Raw genomic sequence first — 18,889 nt, forward strand, 5'->3', positions numbered from 1 at the left:
AAGTTCACAAGGCTAGTAACTACACCCATTCCCAGCCTTCTGTAGGAGTACCAGATACAGTGATCCTTCTTTCGAAGGGACAACCCCGTGTGTTTAACATTTCAGGTTTTCTTAATGCTGATCTATGAGCACAAGACCTCTGTGTCTTGTACAGTTTATGGAAAGTAACTTATTTGAAGTAGTTAATCTAAACCAATGACTGTCAATCAGTGAAAGTTTTCTAGACAACAGAGATGTCCAGAGGGTCAGAACCCAACAGGGAAGAGGCCACATCAGCTGACAGATTCCAGCAAAGCCAGAGCCTTTAATACAGGGGTTTGGGGGTTTTTGGTGGAGTTTCTTTTGTCTGCTGTGGATAGACACATACAGAACTTTACTTAAAACAAGTAGATACCTGTCAAATATGGCTGGAGATGGCTCTGCAGTTAAGAGCATAGTTAAGAGGGTATGGTGCACGACCTGTCTGTAACTTCAATTCCTGGAATCCAGTGCCCTCTTTTGACCTCTGCTGGCACCAGGCATGTACATGATGCACATATATACAGCACAGATATACAGCACATATATACACTCAGGCATATGAGCACTCACACACACATACATAAACATACAGATACATACACAGAAATACTTTTAAAATAAAATCTGACAGGAGTACTTCAGAGAAAGGTGATAGTTTGTCCATTTTGTGGATGAAAAGATTAAGTCTCTCTTAGGCCCTCAGAAGTATTTAATAATAAGACTGATAATTTTAGCTTTTGCCCAAGGTTAGCAGTTACAATATCCCAATTTATTTAACCTCATATCTACCACTAATAGAACTTACTTACTTTTATTTTTCCTTTTCAAGATGTATTTATTTTATGTACGTGAGTATACTGTCGCTCTCTTCAGACACACTAGAAGAGGGCATCAGATCTCATTATATATGGATGGTTGTGAGCCACCGTGTGGTTGTTGGGAATTGAACTCAGGACCTCTGGAAGAGCAGTCAGTGTTCTTAACCACTGAGCCATCTCTCCTGCCCAACTTTCTTACTTTTTAGATGGTGGCTTTTAAAACTTGGTATAAGTTTTACTACCAAATCACTCACCTCTACCTTTGTCATACTTTTGAGTCAGGAAAGAATGCCAGAGCTTGACCCCTGTCTTAGTGCTGTGGAGAGACACCGTGACCACAGCAACTCTTGTAAAGGAGAGCATTTTAATTGGAGCTTGCTTACAGTTTCAGAGGTTTCATCAGTTATCATCAGGGTGGGAAGCATGGTGGCATGCAGGCAACTGGAAGACTCTGGGCCTGGTGTCTCTTTGAAACCTCAGAGCCTTCCCCAGTGACACTTCCTCCAACAAAGCCACACTTCTGAATCCTTTCAAATAATGCCACTCCCTAGTGACCACGTATTAATCTACGAGCCCGTGGGGGCCACTCTCATTCACACCAGCACAGCCCCATTCCTTGAGTTGGTTCCTTAATTCCTTGGTCTTGTAAAGTAGTTCTTTGAGGTCCTTTATCCCCATGTGCACGTTACTGCTACAAAGCAATGGCTTGTATCAGGCTGGATTACTTATGGGAATGTGTACCTGGACGCGTCAGACAGAGCTTGACTTCAGAGGCCATGCAAGCCTGTACTAATATCATGCCTTTGTTACTAGTTGTGTGATTTGGAACAATTTACGTGTTTGTTTTTCTACTTCTGTTTCCTCATCTAAAGAAATAGGATAGACATAGGCTTGGCACATGAGTTGATTTATCTAAAATGCCAGCATTTTGAGGTATTTAGTAGCTGCTAAGCAGTCTGGCAGTCCCTGGGGCACTCCAATACTCTTGCTTGTTTTGGGTAGTGCTATCACTTTGACCATGTTATTTGAGCCCTTACAGGTTTTGTTTTCTCATTTATTGATGCAGGCAATGTTTCTCATAAACCTGCTTATGCACTCACCCCGTGCCTGTTGAGATTCCAGTCATGCTGGACATGCTGGTTCAAGCCATTAATTCTAGCACTCGGGGAGGCAGATCCAGATGGATTGCTGTGAGTTTAAGGCCAGCCAGGACTACCTAATGAGATCTTGTCTAAAAACAAACAGATAACAAAGGAGTGTCCAGTCTAGGTAGGGGCTATGGCAGTCCTATAGTAACAGTGATGTGATTGCCCAGGTGCATACAGTAAAAGCACATAGCTCATGTCAGAGGTGAGAATTGGCTTCTAAACGAAAGCTGCCTCTCAGCTGGGCAGAGTGGGTCATGCCTACGACACCAACAGTCAAGAGTAGAAGCAGGAGGATCAGGAGTTCAAGGCCAGAGCCTTGTAATGTCTTAACGGTTTAGACTGTAATAAATAGGTTAGACGAGATTCTCCACTTATGCTAATGAAGCCCAGGCTGCTGCCCGGTGTGCTCTGAAGCGTGAAGCTGATGCATCTGAGTGGTTACCTAGGACTCGGCTGGCTTAGGTGCTGACAGGCCGAAACGTGCTCTATACAGCGGGTTTCCAGATGTGTCCTTGGGCGTCCACATTCTAAGGAAGAAACCTTTGCCTCCCGCCTGCTCTAGAGTCACAGCTGAAGTGAAATACAACCTTACCAACACTGTGGTGTGCAGAGTCCAGGGGGAATGGAACAGCGTTCTGGAGTTCACCTACAGCAACGGAGAGACCAAGTTTGTGGACCTGGCTAAACTGGCCGTGACAAAGAAAAGAGTGAGGCCTCTGGAGAAGCAGGATCCCTTCGAATCCAGGTGTGTTGCCTCATAGCCAGGCAGGAAGGCTGGGAGCTCTGCAGTCTAGTTAAGCCATGTCACTAAGTCACTTTACAGTTTATAGCAGCTGTGCCATCTGTAGAATGAAAGACTTGGTCTGATTTCCTCCACCCAAAAACCCTTTGCCAGTACAGCATCTTATGGTGCATAATTTTAGCATGAAAAGGTAATAGAAAAGGTTTTGTCTCTTTTATTAAAACTAACTTTGAAAGCTACCAGATGCCTGATTGGGAGCTGGCTCTGAGGGAAGGCACTTGGCCATGCGTGCCTGACAGCATGATCCTCTGAACCCACGAGAAAAGGAGAAAGCACCACTCCACAGGCTGACCTCTGACCTCTACATGCACCGTGCAGTTCCTTTTCCCAATGATGAGTTCAAAATTTAAAAAGCAAATTACCACTGACCAAGTCTTCTCATAATACCAAATATTTTAACTATTTGAAAACTTAAAAGTACAGTCTTTTACAACTGTATCTGTTTAAAGTCAGCTTTTTCAACTAGATTGTCTGCTTGCACCATGGAGCCTATCACAGTAGACTGAATATAGAAACAGATGGATGGCTCTGCTACTAAGCCAGACATTGGAGAGACAATGCTGGATTGTATTTCATAAAATTTCTATTGAAGGGTTTTCTGCATGTGTCTTTGAGGCTATTTTATCAGTAGTGTTCTTTGGAGTAAAGCTTAATTGCATCTTCAATGTATAGGGCTTTTATAGTTACCTACATGTTTTTGAGTCAGCATCTCACTGCAGTATAGCCTTGGCTGACCTGGAACTCTCAGAGATCCACTTGCCTTTGTCTCCCAAGTGCTGGGAATAAGGGTGTGAACCACCATTTGAGTCAGCTTGGCAAGTTTGTATCTTTAAGAAATTTATCAGTAGTTTATTAATTACCTTACTCCTATGGATCTATCTAGGATATTTAGTGGCTCCCCGTCCTCATTTTTTTATATTAAATCCCCCCCTAGCCACCCACCCTGCCCCATCAGTGCGACTAAAGACTTAAAGGCTTTGAATTATAGTTCCAGTCCCTCCACATCCCCCATCATCTGTCTCCTATACTGAATCGAATAAAGTTCCCATACTATAATTTATACTTCATGTCAATCTGAAGCTAATGAGGCATTAGCATGGTTTTATAGTTTATCTTCTTCTTCTTGCATTATTTGTCTTCTCTGTGTTTAGAGGGTCTTTGTACCGTAGGCTGGCCATGAACTCTTTGTAGCCTTGACCATCTCCTCTTCAGGCTTCCACTCCCCTTACCCGGCTTTCTGTGGAGCTGGGCATGGAAGGCAGCACCACAGTCTGCTAGGCAAGCCCCCAGCAGCTGAGCCACAGCCTCAGCCTCGTACGTCTCAGCCTCTTAAAGTATCTCATGTCACTTGTGAATTCTGAAAGTCTCCTAAAATCAAAGTGTTGTTCTTGTAGCTTGAGGAAATGCTTCTTAATTGAACTTCTCAATTTAAAAATGATCAACAGTTTAAACAGTCTGTGTCTCTGCTCTCAGACAGAACTCAGGATTGGACTGCAGATCTGACTTAGAAATGTAAATATTGGAAATTACTGTGACTTCTAAATTATCTCTTTTGAGGAGGATGTTCGTAAAACAGGCCATTTTCATTTTAGGCGATTATGGAAAAATGTAACAGATTCTCTGAGGGAATCTGAAATTGACAAGGCCACAGAGCACAAACGTTCCCTGGAAGAACGCCAGAGAACAGAAGAAAGGCTGCGGACTGAAACAGGCACACCCTGGAAAACCAAATATTTTATTAAAGAGGTATGTCCTGCATGCATTCGGCCATGGCTCATTGTGTACCCAGTGAGAACCCTGTCTAGTTATTGTTGCATTGCTGGCTCTTGTGCATCTTTATTTTTAAAAGTAGTAGAGCTAGGGCTGGGGAGATGGTCCAGTCAGTCAAGCACGTCTAAATAAGCATGATGCCCAGTTCAGATCCCCAGAACCCTGAGAAAGTGAGTCCAGTGACTCAGAGAGCGCCAGGTTCAATGAGAGGTGGCTCAGTGGTTAAGAACACTGACTGCTCTCCCGAAGGTCCTGAGTTCAAATCCCAGCAACCACATGGTGGCTCACAACCATCTGTACAGCTACAGAGTACTCATATACATAAAAATAAATAAATAAATCTTTAAAAAAACCCACAAAGGAGAAGGCCACCGAGGTGGTCCACACGTAAGGCGCCTGCCACCAATCCTGATGATCTGAGTTTGATCTCCAGAACCCACATGGTGGCAGGAAAGGACTCACCTCCCCAGGTTTGCCTCCACCCACATGCTCACAAAATCAATTCACTGATTGATTAAATGTAATTTTTAAAACTTAAAAAAATAAGCCGGGCGTGGTGGCATGTGCCCTTAATCCCAGCACTCGGGAGGCAGAGGCAGGGGGATTTCTGAGTTCGAGGCCAGCCTGGTCTACAAAGTGAGTTCCAGGACAGCCAGGGTTATACAGAGAAACCCTGTCTCAAAAAGAAAGAAAAAAAAAAAGCTAAACTTGGTCTGGCTTCTACCCTCATGCAAATAACACACACATACATAACACACCACACACACACACACACACACACACACACACACACACACGCACAGAGAATCTAGCTTTAGCTTATGTGGGAGCTTTCTCGTGAGCTTTCCACAGCTTGTTTAAGTACTACACCTTGTCCACAGCTCAGATGAAATATATTTGGAGATTGAAGTGGGCACAGGGTGTAGTTGGCTGTCTTCGCTTCACATTTTACACTGTTCACTTCCAGGCATCACATTTTAAGGGAGACAGAAGTTTCATTGGCCATTCGGAGGAGGCGAAGTGGCTAGATACAGAGATGTTCAGAAAGAAAATCAGGGATACTTTGTGATATCTTTCTTCAAAGTATATGGGCCTCCTGCATAGAGACTTTTATCAGTGGCAAGTCTTGGAAATAACAAAGTAAGAACATAAAACAATCTATCTCTGATACCTGGGTATGGTGGCACATGCCTTTAATCCCAGAACTCTGGAGACAAAGGCAGGTGGATCTTAAGTGTTCTAGGATACCCAGGGCTGCAGAGAGAAACCCAGTCTAGAAAAAACAAAAATAGGACACAATGTATCTCTGGCCACTAGAACATACCACCCCTTTCATAGATTTGGAGACAGTAGTTTCCAGTTGAACTAAATGATGGAAAAAAGAAAAAACAAAAACAAAACAGCCCATAATTTGGGGTTGGAGAGGTAACTCAGTATTCCCGAGCATTTGCTGTCTTTGCAGATGACTGGGATCAGTTCTCAGCATCCTCATCAGGTGGCTCACAGCTGCCTGCTCCAGGGGAGCCAATGCCCTCTGACCTCCTTGGACACCTGGACATACAGTACTCATAAATTCATATAGGCACAGACATATACACAAAAATAAAAAATAATTTTTTAAAAAAAAATCCATAATTCAGGCTGGAGAGATGACTTGCCAGTTAAGAGCACTGACTGCCCTTGCTGAGATCCTGAGTTCAAATCCCAGCAACCACATGGTGGCTCACAGCCATCCCTAACAAGATCTGACGCCCTCTTCTGGAGTGTCTGCACACAGCTGCAGTGTACTTACATATAATAAATAAATAAATCTTTAAAAAAAAATCTATCCTTCAGGCTGGTGACATAGTTCATGCTCATGATGTTGATAATCTAAGCTTGATCTGGGATCACTCCCTCTGGCCTCCATGTGTACATTGTTCCACACATATGGCCGGACACTCATATATACCCATTTATTTATATTTAAAGTTTTTTAAAATCCAAATTCATTTTAATAATTTGTGTAGTTTTATTTTTCTAATCCTTTGTTTGTATACAAAGTTGTTTGTAGGAATAATAAACAACATTTTTTTAAACTCCCTACTTCTTTGTTTTTTATTTTGTTCTTTTGTGGCCAGAGGGACTCACATGATCTAATGTGGAGGAGAAGGACAACTTTGTGAAGTTGATTCTTTCCTTTTACCATGTGGGTTGCAGGATGGTTGCCAGGTCTTGTGATTTTACATGCTCAGCCATCTTACCAGCTCCATCCTTGTATGTTTATATGAACAAATGGACATTTGTAACTGGATTCAGAAGTATATACAGCTTACCTTGGGTTAAAGAAATAGGTATAGCAGAAACAAATTTATCTCTTATTTCAAAGTAGCTCTTTTCTGAACAGGGAGCTAGCTCTGCTTTTGTAAAAGAAGTGCCATTGACAGATTGAAAGAGTAGCCCTGATTCATGCATTCATTCATTCATTTTTGCTTTTCTTTTTTTAAAGATCTATTTATATATTTTATGTATGTGGGTCTTTTGTCTGCATGTACATCTGCACACCAGAAGACAGAATCAGACATTTGTGAACTGCCATGTGGGTGCTGGGAATTGAACTCAGGACCTTCAGAAGAGCAAGCAGCAAGTTCTCTTAACCACTGAGCCTTTTCTTTTCTTTTTTTGAGACAGGGTGTTTCCTTGTATACCTAGCTAGAACTCTTTATATCAACCAGGCTAGCCTAGAACACAGAGAGATCTTCTTGCATCTGCATCTGCCTCTGTCTCCCAAGTGCTTGGCTTAAAGCTTGTACTACCATGCCTAGTAGCACCCTGACATTGTTGCTACTGAAGTGTCTTAGAGTTTTATTGCTGTGAAGAGACTCCATAGCAACTCCTAAAACGGAAAACATTGAGTTGGGACTGACTTATCGGTTCCAAGGTTTAAGTCCATGATTGTCATGTCAGGAGGCATGATGGTTTGCTGGCAGTCATGGTGCTGGCAAGTAGCTGAGAGTTCTGCATCCTGAGCTGAAGGCAGCAGGAAGAGAGGGTGACAGTGATCCTGGTTTGAGGTCCTGAAACCTCAAACCCACCCCCAGTGACAGACTTCCTCCATGTCTACTTCAGCAAGGCCACACCTCCCTATAGTGCCATTGCCTATGAGCCTATGGAAAACATTTTCATTCAAACCACCTCAACATGTAAACATCTCACTTAGATGAGTTATTGAGAGCCTGTTCATAAGAGTAGACTTGAAGATTTATTTCACATGTGTCAGTGGTTATCTGAATGTGTATGTGCACAATGTGCCTGGTGCTTCAGAAGCCAGAAGAGGGTGCCAGGTCTCCTTGAAGTGGAGTCACAGTTGTGAAACTAAATGAGGTCCTCTGCAAGAGCAGCAGGTGCTCTCAACTGTTAAGCCTCCTGCCTGCAGCCCTGGTTGATGTAGAGTTCCAGGTAGGAATGCAAAGTGAGACCCTGTCTCAGAGAAGAAGAGGAGAGAAAAGGCTGGAGAGATGGCTCAGTGCGCCACTTTTTATTTTTTAAATCCCCACGTGCTGTGATGGTAGACAGGTGAAAAAAATAACAAGTGTAATGAAATAATGGAATTGTTTTGGTAGAACCTAGAAGTTCTTTGGTAACTGCCTCTGGGATCATAGTTTAGCGTGCAGGGTTAAATCTGGGTCCCTTTGAGGGTGCTGGTACACAAGTACATCAGACAGCGTGATGTTAATGCCCTCCCTTGTTCTGTTCGACTGCATGGGGCCATGTGCCATCACATGCGAGAGCACTGCAGGGTACCAGGGTACCAGTATGGCTGAGGGTGGTCACAGCACATCACAGATGCTTCCTCAACATCTAAAGTTAGAATTTTTACTTCTCCCAGCCTCTGTTTCCTTTCTGCTCAAACTCAGTCCTCCTGCCTCAGCCTATAAGTGCTGAGGATATAGATGTGTGCCACCTACTGAGCTCAAACCCTCTGGGGTTTGTCTATAAAGTAAGATAATTGAGTGGCACATAATTTTTATATGATTGTATAATGTGGTTAGTCGACAAAGAGCAGTGTAGCTGCCGAGGTCTGTAGACCAGATAATTTCATATAATGAACAGCCCAGTTGTTGGCTGTTGATAAAGACATGAAGGGAGGGCTGGAGAGATGGCTCAGCAGTTAAGAGCACCGACTGCTCTTCCAGAGGTCCTGAGTTCAAATTCCAGCAATCACATGGTGGCTCACAACCATCTGTATTGGGATCTGATGTCCTCTTACGGTGTGTCTAAGACAGCTACAGTGTACTCATATACATAAAATAATAAAATAAAATATTAAAAAAAAAGACATGAAGTGAGACCCCATTAAAAACAGTGGCAGCTGAGAGCAGAGAGTAACTCAGGTCTGAATTTGAGGCTAACAAGTGGGGATTTCTAGGTACAAGGCAAACAAAAAGAATGGGTGAGAATGGCTGGGGGTTGGCTAGTATTGGGGTATAGGAGAAGGAGTTGGATTTTAGGTTTGGTAGATTCACATAGCTAGTCCTTAGGATTCATTGTTAAGATAAGGTCACATGAAGACAAAGCTTACTCAAGACAGCCTGAAGGAGCCTGACTGATTTAGTTAAATTCTGACTAAATTAAAGAGACTGAGAGCATAAAGGCAGAGTTCAAGGCTAACCCTTTGCACACTGGCCTGCAGGCCTCATCACCTTCACCTTGCCCACCACATTCCTGCTCTGTCTGCAGCATTCTGCATGTCTGTAGCATTCTGCATGTCTGCATTTCTGCCGCAGCTCTTTCCTCCTCCTGCTCTTTGGTGTTGACTTCATGAACACTTCCTCGTACTCTGCCTCCGTCTGCAGCACCTTGGCAGATGGTTTATTTGCTAGAAGTGGCCTCTGCAAACTTACATGTCCAAGAGTCACACACTAAGTTTCCACATACCATGGTCACTGTCCTTGCCTCTGGGACAAAATATCTGACAAGCCACTGAAGAGGGGAGGATTCTGGCTTATGCTTCAGGGGCTATAGTCTGTTTTGGTGGCAGGCCGGGGCCTGCTGGGAGCCTAAGGAAGCTGGTTGTCACCTTGGCAGTCAGGTCCATAGGAGGCAGAGCTGGGCAAATCCTCCCAGGATCCAGCAATCCCCTACCTCCTAAACATACCCACAGTGGGGGACAGTTCACATGCAAACCATAGCTAACATTCCCCCCTCATCTGAGGTCTCAAGCGTGGAGGCTGGGGAACTCCATGTTACTGTTGGTTCTGGTTGGGTTCTGAATGGGAGATGCTGGCAGGATGGTGCTCTGACTCCCTTTCCACTTGTTTCAGGGAGATGGCTGGGTGTATCACAAACCCCTGTGGAAAGGAATTCCATCACAACCAGCTGAGTGACACACGCTTTCTAAGACTGGACAAACGAGGTTCTCCTCTGTGTACCCCAAGCCCTCTCAGATGGAGTCTTTGCACTGAGTGACCTGTTTGCTAACTGTACAGCCTGAACACGAATGTCCCTACTGAGCCCATCCCCCTGCAGCAAGACCAAAGTGTTAAGGACAGCCGATGGGCCTCCAGCCTGCTCCCCAACACGAGCAGTGCCATCTCAGAGCCTTCCACCTACCGGTTCCTGCGTCATCTGATCTGCTCTGAACGCTGCTCAAGCCTCTGGTGTTTTCGGGGGCAACAGATGACAGCAGAGAGAACTCAATGACTTGGGTTCCTGTGGAGTCAGAAGTAACGTCTCTTGCAGCATCTGTGTTGCTTTCTGTCCATAGCTGAAGTGTTCACTGCTCTTGTAAGCCAGCCAAGAGGAAGAGGAACGTGACCTCCAAGTGGATTCAGCCGCTGTGCCTGAAGTCAGTGTTCACACATCACTGGGCTGTTGTACCAAGGCCTCTCTCCTCTGGAGGCCATGCCTGTGTCTGAGGAAGGCCGTCAGTGCTCTGTTGGAACTCTCTTTTAAAAGTGTATTTATAATTAGAATTGTAACCATGGAGGAATTTTTTTCTTCTGAACATTTTAATATACTTGAAAACAACATTGACTTGAAAAATTTCAGAACATTTTTCAATACCTAGTTTTATTAAATATTATACTTAAGAGACAATTTTTTAAAATGTGTTCATGTCAATATGAGATTTTGGGCTTTCTCAAGAACTAAGGCATTTAAAAAAATAGAAAATATTAAGAAGAAAACTGTTACTTTTCCTTACCTATTTTCACTTGTAGGTTCATATTCAGTATTATGTGCTATCCTGAGCAAGTTTGCTTTATCTGACCTCTGTTCACTCAAAAGTTAAAACTTCAACCTGTTCATGTCTGTCAGTAATTCAATTATGTCTGTGGCTGAGTACACGTAACATATGGTTTTATTTTATTTTTCAAGGAAATGTAAACACTGAAGAAAGAGTATGAACTAAAAAGCAGCAATCTGCATTCAGGTAAAAATTGGTTTTTTATAGGTATTTTATTGGGGTTGAAGAATTGCTGGCGATGAACAGAATCGTGCTAATTATGGTTTTCATTTATTCAAGTATTTGCTGAGCACCCACTCGTGGTGCTGACTCTTGTTACTGCAAGCTACCTTACTGTCCAGAGTGGTGCCTTACCCTGCTCCTGCCCACGTGGTCTTCCAGTCAGTGTGCAAATGCACCTGGCGCTCGCTCGTAGGCCGTGCCAGGCGGCTGCGGCTGCGCTCTGAGAAACCGTTCTCTTAGTAGGGTTCATAGGGTGAAAACAGCGACAATGATTTTTCAGCAAATTGTAAATTAAAAGAATTGGTCTGTGTTCAACCATTTTAATGATTCCGTTTTCATTTTTGCTGTGAAGTGCACTGAAAAATAAATTTCAAAATGAGCTGTCATTCATGTGTTGGGAAAATTGAAAAACAATAAAAATAGAGACCAGCAGTGTTGGCGTCTCTTTCATAAATGGAGAAAAGAGTTTGTATTGGTGACACACACCTCAACCCAAAAGCTGTCTCCAACTGACAGCCACTCGCAAGTGAAAAATTAATTCTCTCCTAGGGAATTACACATGGGAACTAAACACTTGTGAACCCAAATGGCCAACACAGGATACTCAGTGGTATCTTCCGGTTTGTATTTTTATGTGATTCCTGAACAACCGTGTGTCTCAGTATCTATATGTTCCAATTGGTGTTGGCTTACGGTCTCAGAGCTTCAGTCCTTTATCACCACGGTGGGAAGCTTACAGAGTAAATGTAGACTCATAAGTGTTTGTTGTTACTTGTTGGGTTTTTGTGAGTCAGGTTCTCAGGATAAAGCCTAGCTAACCCGGAACCCTGTACACTAGGCTAGCTCTCAACTCAGAGCCACCCACCTCTGCCTCTCCAGCTAGAGGCATGCACCACCCTGGCTAGATTTAATGAGGGTTTTTTTTTTGTTTTTTGTTTTTTTTTTAATTCTTTATGGGTTTCCCATCATGTTCCCATTAATCACCCTGGGCCTTCACATCTGCCCCTCACTCTTGCAACCTCCCTGTCAACATAAAACACACGAGTAGCAACAGAACAAAGTATAGAAAACATCTCACTGTGGAAGCTGTAGTGTGTCACCGTGTGTCCCACAGTATATCCCCGTCTGCACATCTTCACTTGCAAATGTTCATGGCAGTGAGTCGTTCATTGGTCTGGTTCAAGATCTCTGGCTTGCGTGACACCATCAGTATTATTCAGGACTCCTACCTCTTATGCTGCTGTTGCCCTGTGTCATGGAGATCCTGCAGCTTTTGGAACAGCAGGACTGGGCTTTTCGTGTGTCCCAACTGGTAGCGGATGATACAGATGTTGGGCTGAGCCAACTCAGAGCCCTGGATCTGGGCCTGGGTGGTAGGTAGCTAAGCTGGTCAATGTGCCAACTCTCATCTGCACCACCAGGGGAGCTCTCCAGCACTGCTTCCTGTAGGCCATACACTACCACCATGGGCAGGAGGCAGTCTGCTCTCCGGCTCTAATGCCCTTGGGGCCTGTTCACCTGCACCCACACCTCCAGAGCCAGCTCCACTGTGTTGCCCAAGCAAGGCCCGCTGTACTGAGAGGAATGCTGCAGCCCATGAGGGACAGGGACAGGTCACCCATTCTCATGACCCCAGGGTCAGCTTTCCCATCCCTCTCTCCATAATACCCTCAAGGACAGCTCACTCGTGCCCCCCTCTACTCTCCACCATCAGGGCCAGCTCTACTGTGCTGGTCAGACATGATGTAGGGCCTGCGTTTCTGAGTGTTGCAGCCACTGAGTGGCAGGGCCACTTCTACTGTCATGACTCTGGGGCTAGCTTTCCTGACCACCACAGGTGTTAAGGGGCGAGGTAGGGAAGCCATTAACCCTGAACCAACACTCACAGGAGATGAGTTTCAGAGACCAGCTCTCCCATTGTCTCATCCTTGGAGCTGGTTCACCTAGCCTCCACTACCAGGGGAGGTGCACAGCGTACTTCTGAGTGCCAGAGCTGGTAAAAAAAAAAAATGGGGCCAGCTCTCCAGAGTGCTGCACAGTCCCTGGATATCCTACCAGGAACATCTCCATGTTGTGTACTGGTAATAATGAGCCTTGAACATTGGCAACAGTCCCTGCCACTAGCCACAGACGCAGACACGGCCCTCAGTAGCATCTGGGCCTGGCCTCGCCATGGCCCCGGGTGATGGGGCTCGCCATGTACAACAGGCTTGAGTCTCCAGTTCCATCTCTCATCATAATGCTCAAGCTGCTCCATTTCCTTCTCTCCCATCTGCCCACCACATTCGTGCACATTGTGGTGGCTCCCGATACAAGCTGGCCACTCAGCTGGCTGGTCCCTGGGTGACATCATTCATCTGTGTTGCGTGATATGACAGCAAGCAGGTGTCTGTGGCCTGCCTGTGCAGGAGGGCAGGTCTGTTGGTGGCATGAGAGTCCACAAGTCTCTGTCTTCCTGCTCCTGTACTGCGCTGCCTAGACTGGACTGGATTGGATTTTTGAGTCCTAGGCATAAAGCAACTTTGGCTACCAAGCCAGGCATCAAGCTAGGAGGACTGCCAACTGCTCTGCTCCTAACTGATAGAAGAACACCACCACCAACAGTGTCTCTTTGCCCATTGCCGGGGTATTTAATGAGCTTTTAATTGTATTCTTGTTTATGTATGTCTATGGAGCTTCATGTGCACATTGTGGAGGCCAGAAGAGGGTGTTGGATCCCTAGAACCAGTTACAGGCAGTTAGTCATAAGCCTCTTGACTTTAGTCCCCTGGAAGAGCAGGAAGTGCTCTTCACCCCTGAGCTATCTCACCAGCACCAACATTTAATGAGTTTTTAAGGGCACTATTTTTAACTATTAATACAGAAGCAAGAATGCATGGAGTGTACTATGGAATCCAATCTAATAAACCTCCTTTATATGTATGAGACACACTTTCATTTACCAATTCTATACCTTTAGAGAACCCTAACTAGCATGCTCACTAAATAAAATAAAAATGCAATTAACTAGGGTATGGGCATAGGCCTTCAATCCCAGTACTTGTGAAACTGAAGCGGGGGCATCTCAAGTTTGAGACAGTCTGGACTTACAACTGGACAATCTCCATTTTCTCTCTGGGACCTACCTACATGGTGGAAGAGAGAAATGACACCTGCAAGCTGTCCTCTGACCTCTGCACAAAGTCTAAGAAGCTGGAAGCCTCATGCTGAAGGGACCAGTGCTGCAGCCCCAGCAATGCCCCGAGAGCCTAGCCGTTCCTGGAGGGTTGCTGGTGTGAATCTACATCAGAAGTTCAGAGGAGTCTTGGGCCTTGACAGCAACCAATCTGCACCAGTTGAAGATGAATGAGGTTAGTATCTTAGTCACTGTTCTATTGCTATGGAGGGACACCACGACCTAGGCAGCTATTATGAAAGAAAACATTTTAGTTGGGAGCTTGCTTACAGTTTCAGGTTTAGTCCATTATCATGGTGGGGAGCAAGCAGGCACTGGAGCAGTAGGTGAGAGCTACATCCATAGGCAGAGAGAGAGAGAGAGAGAGAGAGAGAGAGAGAGAGAGAGAGAGAGAGAGAGAGAGAGACTTTTATTTTAAAGATGTATTTATATGTAAGTACCCTGTAGCTGTCTTCAGACACCCCAGAAGAGAGCATCAGATCTCATTACGGATGGTTGTGAGCCACCATGTGGTTGCTGGGATTTGAACTCAGGACCTCCAGAAGTAGAGTCAGTGCTGTTAACCGCTGAGCTATCTCTCCAGCTAACATCGGCTTTTAAAACCTCAGCTCACCCCCAGTGACACGCTTCCTCCAACAAGGTCATGCCTCCCAATCCTTTACAAATAATGGCATTCAAAATATGAGCTGTGGGGGCCATTCTTATTCAAACCACCACAGCTGGCAGGCGTGTGTGCAAATGAACATCTGTTTACTGCCTTTCATTCTGCCCAGGCCCCATCTCACTGGATGGTGCTGGCCACATGAGAATAGGTCTCCCCTCACTTCACTGACCTACAATGCCAGCCATCTCTGGAAATGCTCTCACAAATCTAGGCATCAGTCCAGCCAATGAATGATCACTTATAGGCAGAATCCCAGAAATCCAACCTGCAGTGCTCCCCCAGTGTGTATGTGGGGGGAATCCCAACTGAATGAAAGAGAAGATAGTTTTGATTTCCCAGAATGGAATGATATAAATCTAATTTCAAATTCCATAGATACCCCGAGACAGGCTGACTCCATGATAGGCTTCAAATTGGCAGTCCAGGAGACTAGGCCTAAGACCTGGGCAAGTCCAGGCAAGCTCAGGAAAGTCAGTTACTAGAAAAAAACCCGGGCTTCAGGCAGCTAGTCAGAAACTGCCCTGCTATCAGAAGCTACCCTGCCACCTGGCCTGAGGCAAGGACAATTGCTAAGCAGCAGTTTCTAGACTTCCTCAGCTACTTCCTCAGCAACAGTTTCCAGCCTCCATGCCCTGGTAATGGACTATCCCTAGAGATGGAGCAAGATAAAGGTCACCTACACCCAAATCCCCTAATGTGCTTTAAATTAGGCCTGTGAGCTCACTTGGTTGTCTCTCTACCTTGGTAATGGGAGAGCCCAGCATGCTGGACTTCTGCAGAATAAAATACTCTTTGTATTTATATACTTGTTGTAAGAGTCCAGGGTATCATTCTTTGGTGAATCATAGGCTCTTATATTGACCCTTACAATCCTACAGATTAAGGGGAAAATCAAAGCCAAAACCAAAGCACATCACTGGAGAAGTGGCTGAGAGCTACAACCTGATCAGATATCAAAGTCCTGGTCCTAGGAGGTTTTTGTAGAGACTGACAAACTTGCTCTTACGTTTATGTGAAAGTAGAAAGATCTAAAACAGCCAAACAGTGCTTAAGGACAGAGTTGGAAGTCTCACTACCTGACTACCTGACATATATGACAAAGTACCGGGAAGCCTTTGTAATAAAGAGTTTGTAATAAAGAGACCCTAATAATCAGAGCCAGTTACTTGGTGTTCTTTGAGGTTGGTGAACACTTCCTGATACAACATCACCATGCTTCCTGCCATGATAATAATGTACTATGAACCTCTGGGACTGTAAGCAAGCCCTGATTAAATGCTGCCTTTTTAAAGAGTTGCCATGGTCATGGTGTCTCTTCACAGCAATAGAACACTGACCAAGACAACACAGATACATACATACATACACACATACATACATACATACGTAAGTAGGTCAATCTTTTAAAAATAAATACAATTTAATTTTATCATGTACTGACATCTTATAGCCTATTAAATACTTCATGCAGATTTTCTGTAGATCCCAGTTTTCTACACAGACGACAGAGTAGTTTTACTCTCCTTAGTCAATCTTTTGTTTGTTTGTTTGTTTGTTTTTATAGACAGGGTTTGTCTGTATAACAAATCCCTGGCTTTGTTGGAACTTGCTCTGTAGTCCAGACTGGGCTCCCACTCATAGAGACCTGTCTGCCTCTGCCTCCTGAGTGGTGGTAGGATTACGAGTGTGTGCCACTCCTGCCACCTGGCTGTTGACTTTTGTTGTTGTGTGTATGAGAGACAGACACAGACTCAGAGATAGGATCTCGAGTGCCCATGTTGGCCCTGGACTTCCCATCTTCTACCTCCCAAGTGCTAGGATTACCGGCATTTGCTGCCATGCCTACCTTTCCCAGAGCCTCCCATTACCCTGAAGGCAACCACTCTCCAATCAATCACAGATTGTTTTCTGTGAACTTAGTATGATGAAATCATATAGAATGTACAGTTTTGTTCTCTGTGTTAGGTGGGATCCTGGTTAAGTAATGTTCTGAGTTATGTTTTAAGGTTTAATTACTGTGCCTGAAAGAGCCATGAACAAAAATGTCTCACCTATGAGCCCCTCCCCAAGGATAGACACTTCCAGAGACGCTGGAGCCTACTGTATATGGGTGGTAACAAGCCACATACTTTTGTTCCCCTAACCAAGTTTATTTGATCATACTAGATGTGCTTGATCACGTGTAGTCGGGAGGTACTCAGGCATGAAAGATGTAGGGAGGAACACTTGCCTCTGATTGGCTGTGACGGGAAATATGGGCGCCTTATGTGTTTCCCTTTACAAGCCTCTGCAGAATCCCTGAAAGGACCTCGCCAGTATCTGTCATCCTTGCCAGTATTTAATTAAAGCTTGCTTCAAATGTGGCTCAGAAATCATGGTACTGGTCTTTTTCTGAGATTCTCAGGTTTAACATTGTTCTAAGTTTCATTCTTATCTCACCCTGATGGTCTTTTCCTGCCTGCTGTAAAGCCTGCAGGGGACCCTCCCATAGAAGTAACAAGTGAAAGCTCCCAAGTGGGGTCACTCATGTGGCCCCTCTCTGAAACAGCACCAGTATGGCGAGCCCAAAGCTCCCCTAGCGTTTTTCCCATCCATTCCCTATTTGTGCACATGCGTACATGGGGTGGGTTATAAAAGCATGCAGCACCATCCTTGCCTCCTTTCCCTCCCTGAACCCTGCGCTGCACAGGGAGTCAGGGCAGAGGCCGAGTCTATGAGCCTCTTCTGGATCCTGGTTTCCAGTGGGGGAAAATCCAAACCCACTCTGGGATTTGTGAAGCCATTGCTTACAGCCAGAATCACCTCCTCCAGACGAAGTGTTCCTTCCCTACAGGAAGCCTTTCTCCGAATAAGGCAGGGCTTTTCCGGAATAGACTTCTAGGCAGAGAGGTTCTACCCAGTGTGGTAGTGGCACTCAACCTGTTTTTCCAGCACTCAGTAGTGGAGGATAGAGGTCTGATTCATTTTAGTTTATTATTATTATTATATTTAAGTGTTTATTTATTTAGTGACAGGGTGTCTCTATGTAGCCCAGGCTGTCCTGGATCTCACTATATAGATAGCCTCTACTCAGAGATCCTCCTGTCTCTGCTTCCCAAGTTCTGGAATTAAAATCATGCACTGCCACCACCACCAGACTAGCTTGCTTTTATTTATTTATTTATTTATTTACTTTTTAATTAATTTTTTTTTTTTTGGTTTTTCAAGACAGGGTTTCTTTAGATAGCCCTGGCTGTCCTGGAACTCACTCTGTAGACCAGGCTAGCCTCAAACTCAGAAATTTGCCTGCCTCTGCCTCCCAAGTGCTGGGATTAAAGAAGTGCGCCACCACTTCCCGGCTTCTAGCTTTTATTTTTAAACAAAACAAAACAGTAGACAATAATATGGTCTCCTTCAGGCCTTACAAAGCCAGGTGTCATTTCCTCGTTGTCACCCACTGGTCAGCTCACAACGAACATCCTGCCGGCTTTAGGATCTAGTTTTCTGAGATCTCAGAAACTGGGAAAAGATCACAAGATAATGAGAACAAATCTATCCTTGTGTGATTAATAAAATAGTCTTCTGCCGGGTGGTGGTGGTGCACGCCTTTAGTCCCAGCACTCGGGAGGCAGAGGCAGGCAGATTTCTGAGTTCGAGGCCAGCCTGGTGATCTACAGAGTGAGCTCCAGGACAGCCAGGGCTACACAGAGAAACCCTGTCTCGGAAAAAAAAAAAAAAAGTCTTCTGATTTAAAAACATGTTTTCTGGGGGTTTGCCGGACCTAACTAATCCCTGGCGAACAATAAAATACCTAAATACATAAATAGTCCAGGCTCTGTAAGGAAGGAACAGGGAAAGGATAGGAGAAGGGGTCCCTGCATTAAAGAAGTCTAGAGTCTAGCTGGAGGAAGCTGGATTTAGAACAAATTATTGTAAAATAACAAGAGAAAGTGCTTTGAGCATGAATGGAACTTTGCCACCAAGCCAGGGAGAAAACTCCAGGAGGAAGAAATTGTGCTTCACAACCCGGAAAAGGATGTTTGGCAAGAATCAGTTTTGGTCCG

The 18,889-nt window shown here is 44.7% G+C and overlaps 1 protein-coding gene and 1 pseudogene across 2 annotated transcripts in view; one reads left to right on the forward strand and one right to left on the reverse strand.

The window, feature by feature from the left end:
* Osbpl11 (oxysterol binding protein-like 11) overlaps positions 1-11,439 on the forward strand; it is a 73,550-nt gene extending 62,111 nt beyond the window's left edge. Inside the window, exons 11-13 of one of the 2 annotated variants that reach the window (XM_011245797.3) lie at positions 2,550-2,732; positions 4,382-4,535; positions 9,863-11,393. In XM_011245797.3, the coding sequence (XP_011244099.1) occupies positions 2,550-2,732; positions 4,382-4,535; positions 9,863-9,925 (400 nt within the window). In that variant the 3' untranslated portion in view covers positions 9,926-11,393. Of the gene's footprint in view, positions 1-2,549; positions 2,733-4,381; positions 4,536-9,862 lie in introns of both variants that reach the window. The other variant, NM_176840.3, reaches the window with a different exon arrangement.
* Positions 11,440-13,503: 2,064 nt separating this feature from the next.
* Gm52274 lies at positions 13,504-13,636 on the reverse strand (annotated as a pseudogene).
* Between the last annotated feature and the right edge of the window lie 5,253 nt (positions 13,637-18,889).

The sequence above is a fragment of the Mus musculus genome, chromosome 16 (assembly GCF_000001635.26).
Source record: "Mus musculus strain C57BL/6J chromosome 16, GRCm38.p6 C57BL/6J".
NCBI lineage: Eukaryota > Metazoa > Chordata > Mammalia > Rodentia > Muridae > Mus > Mus musculus.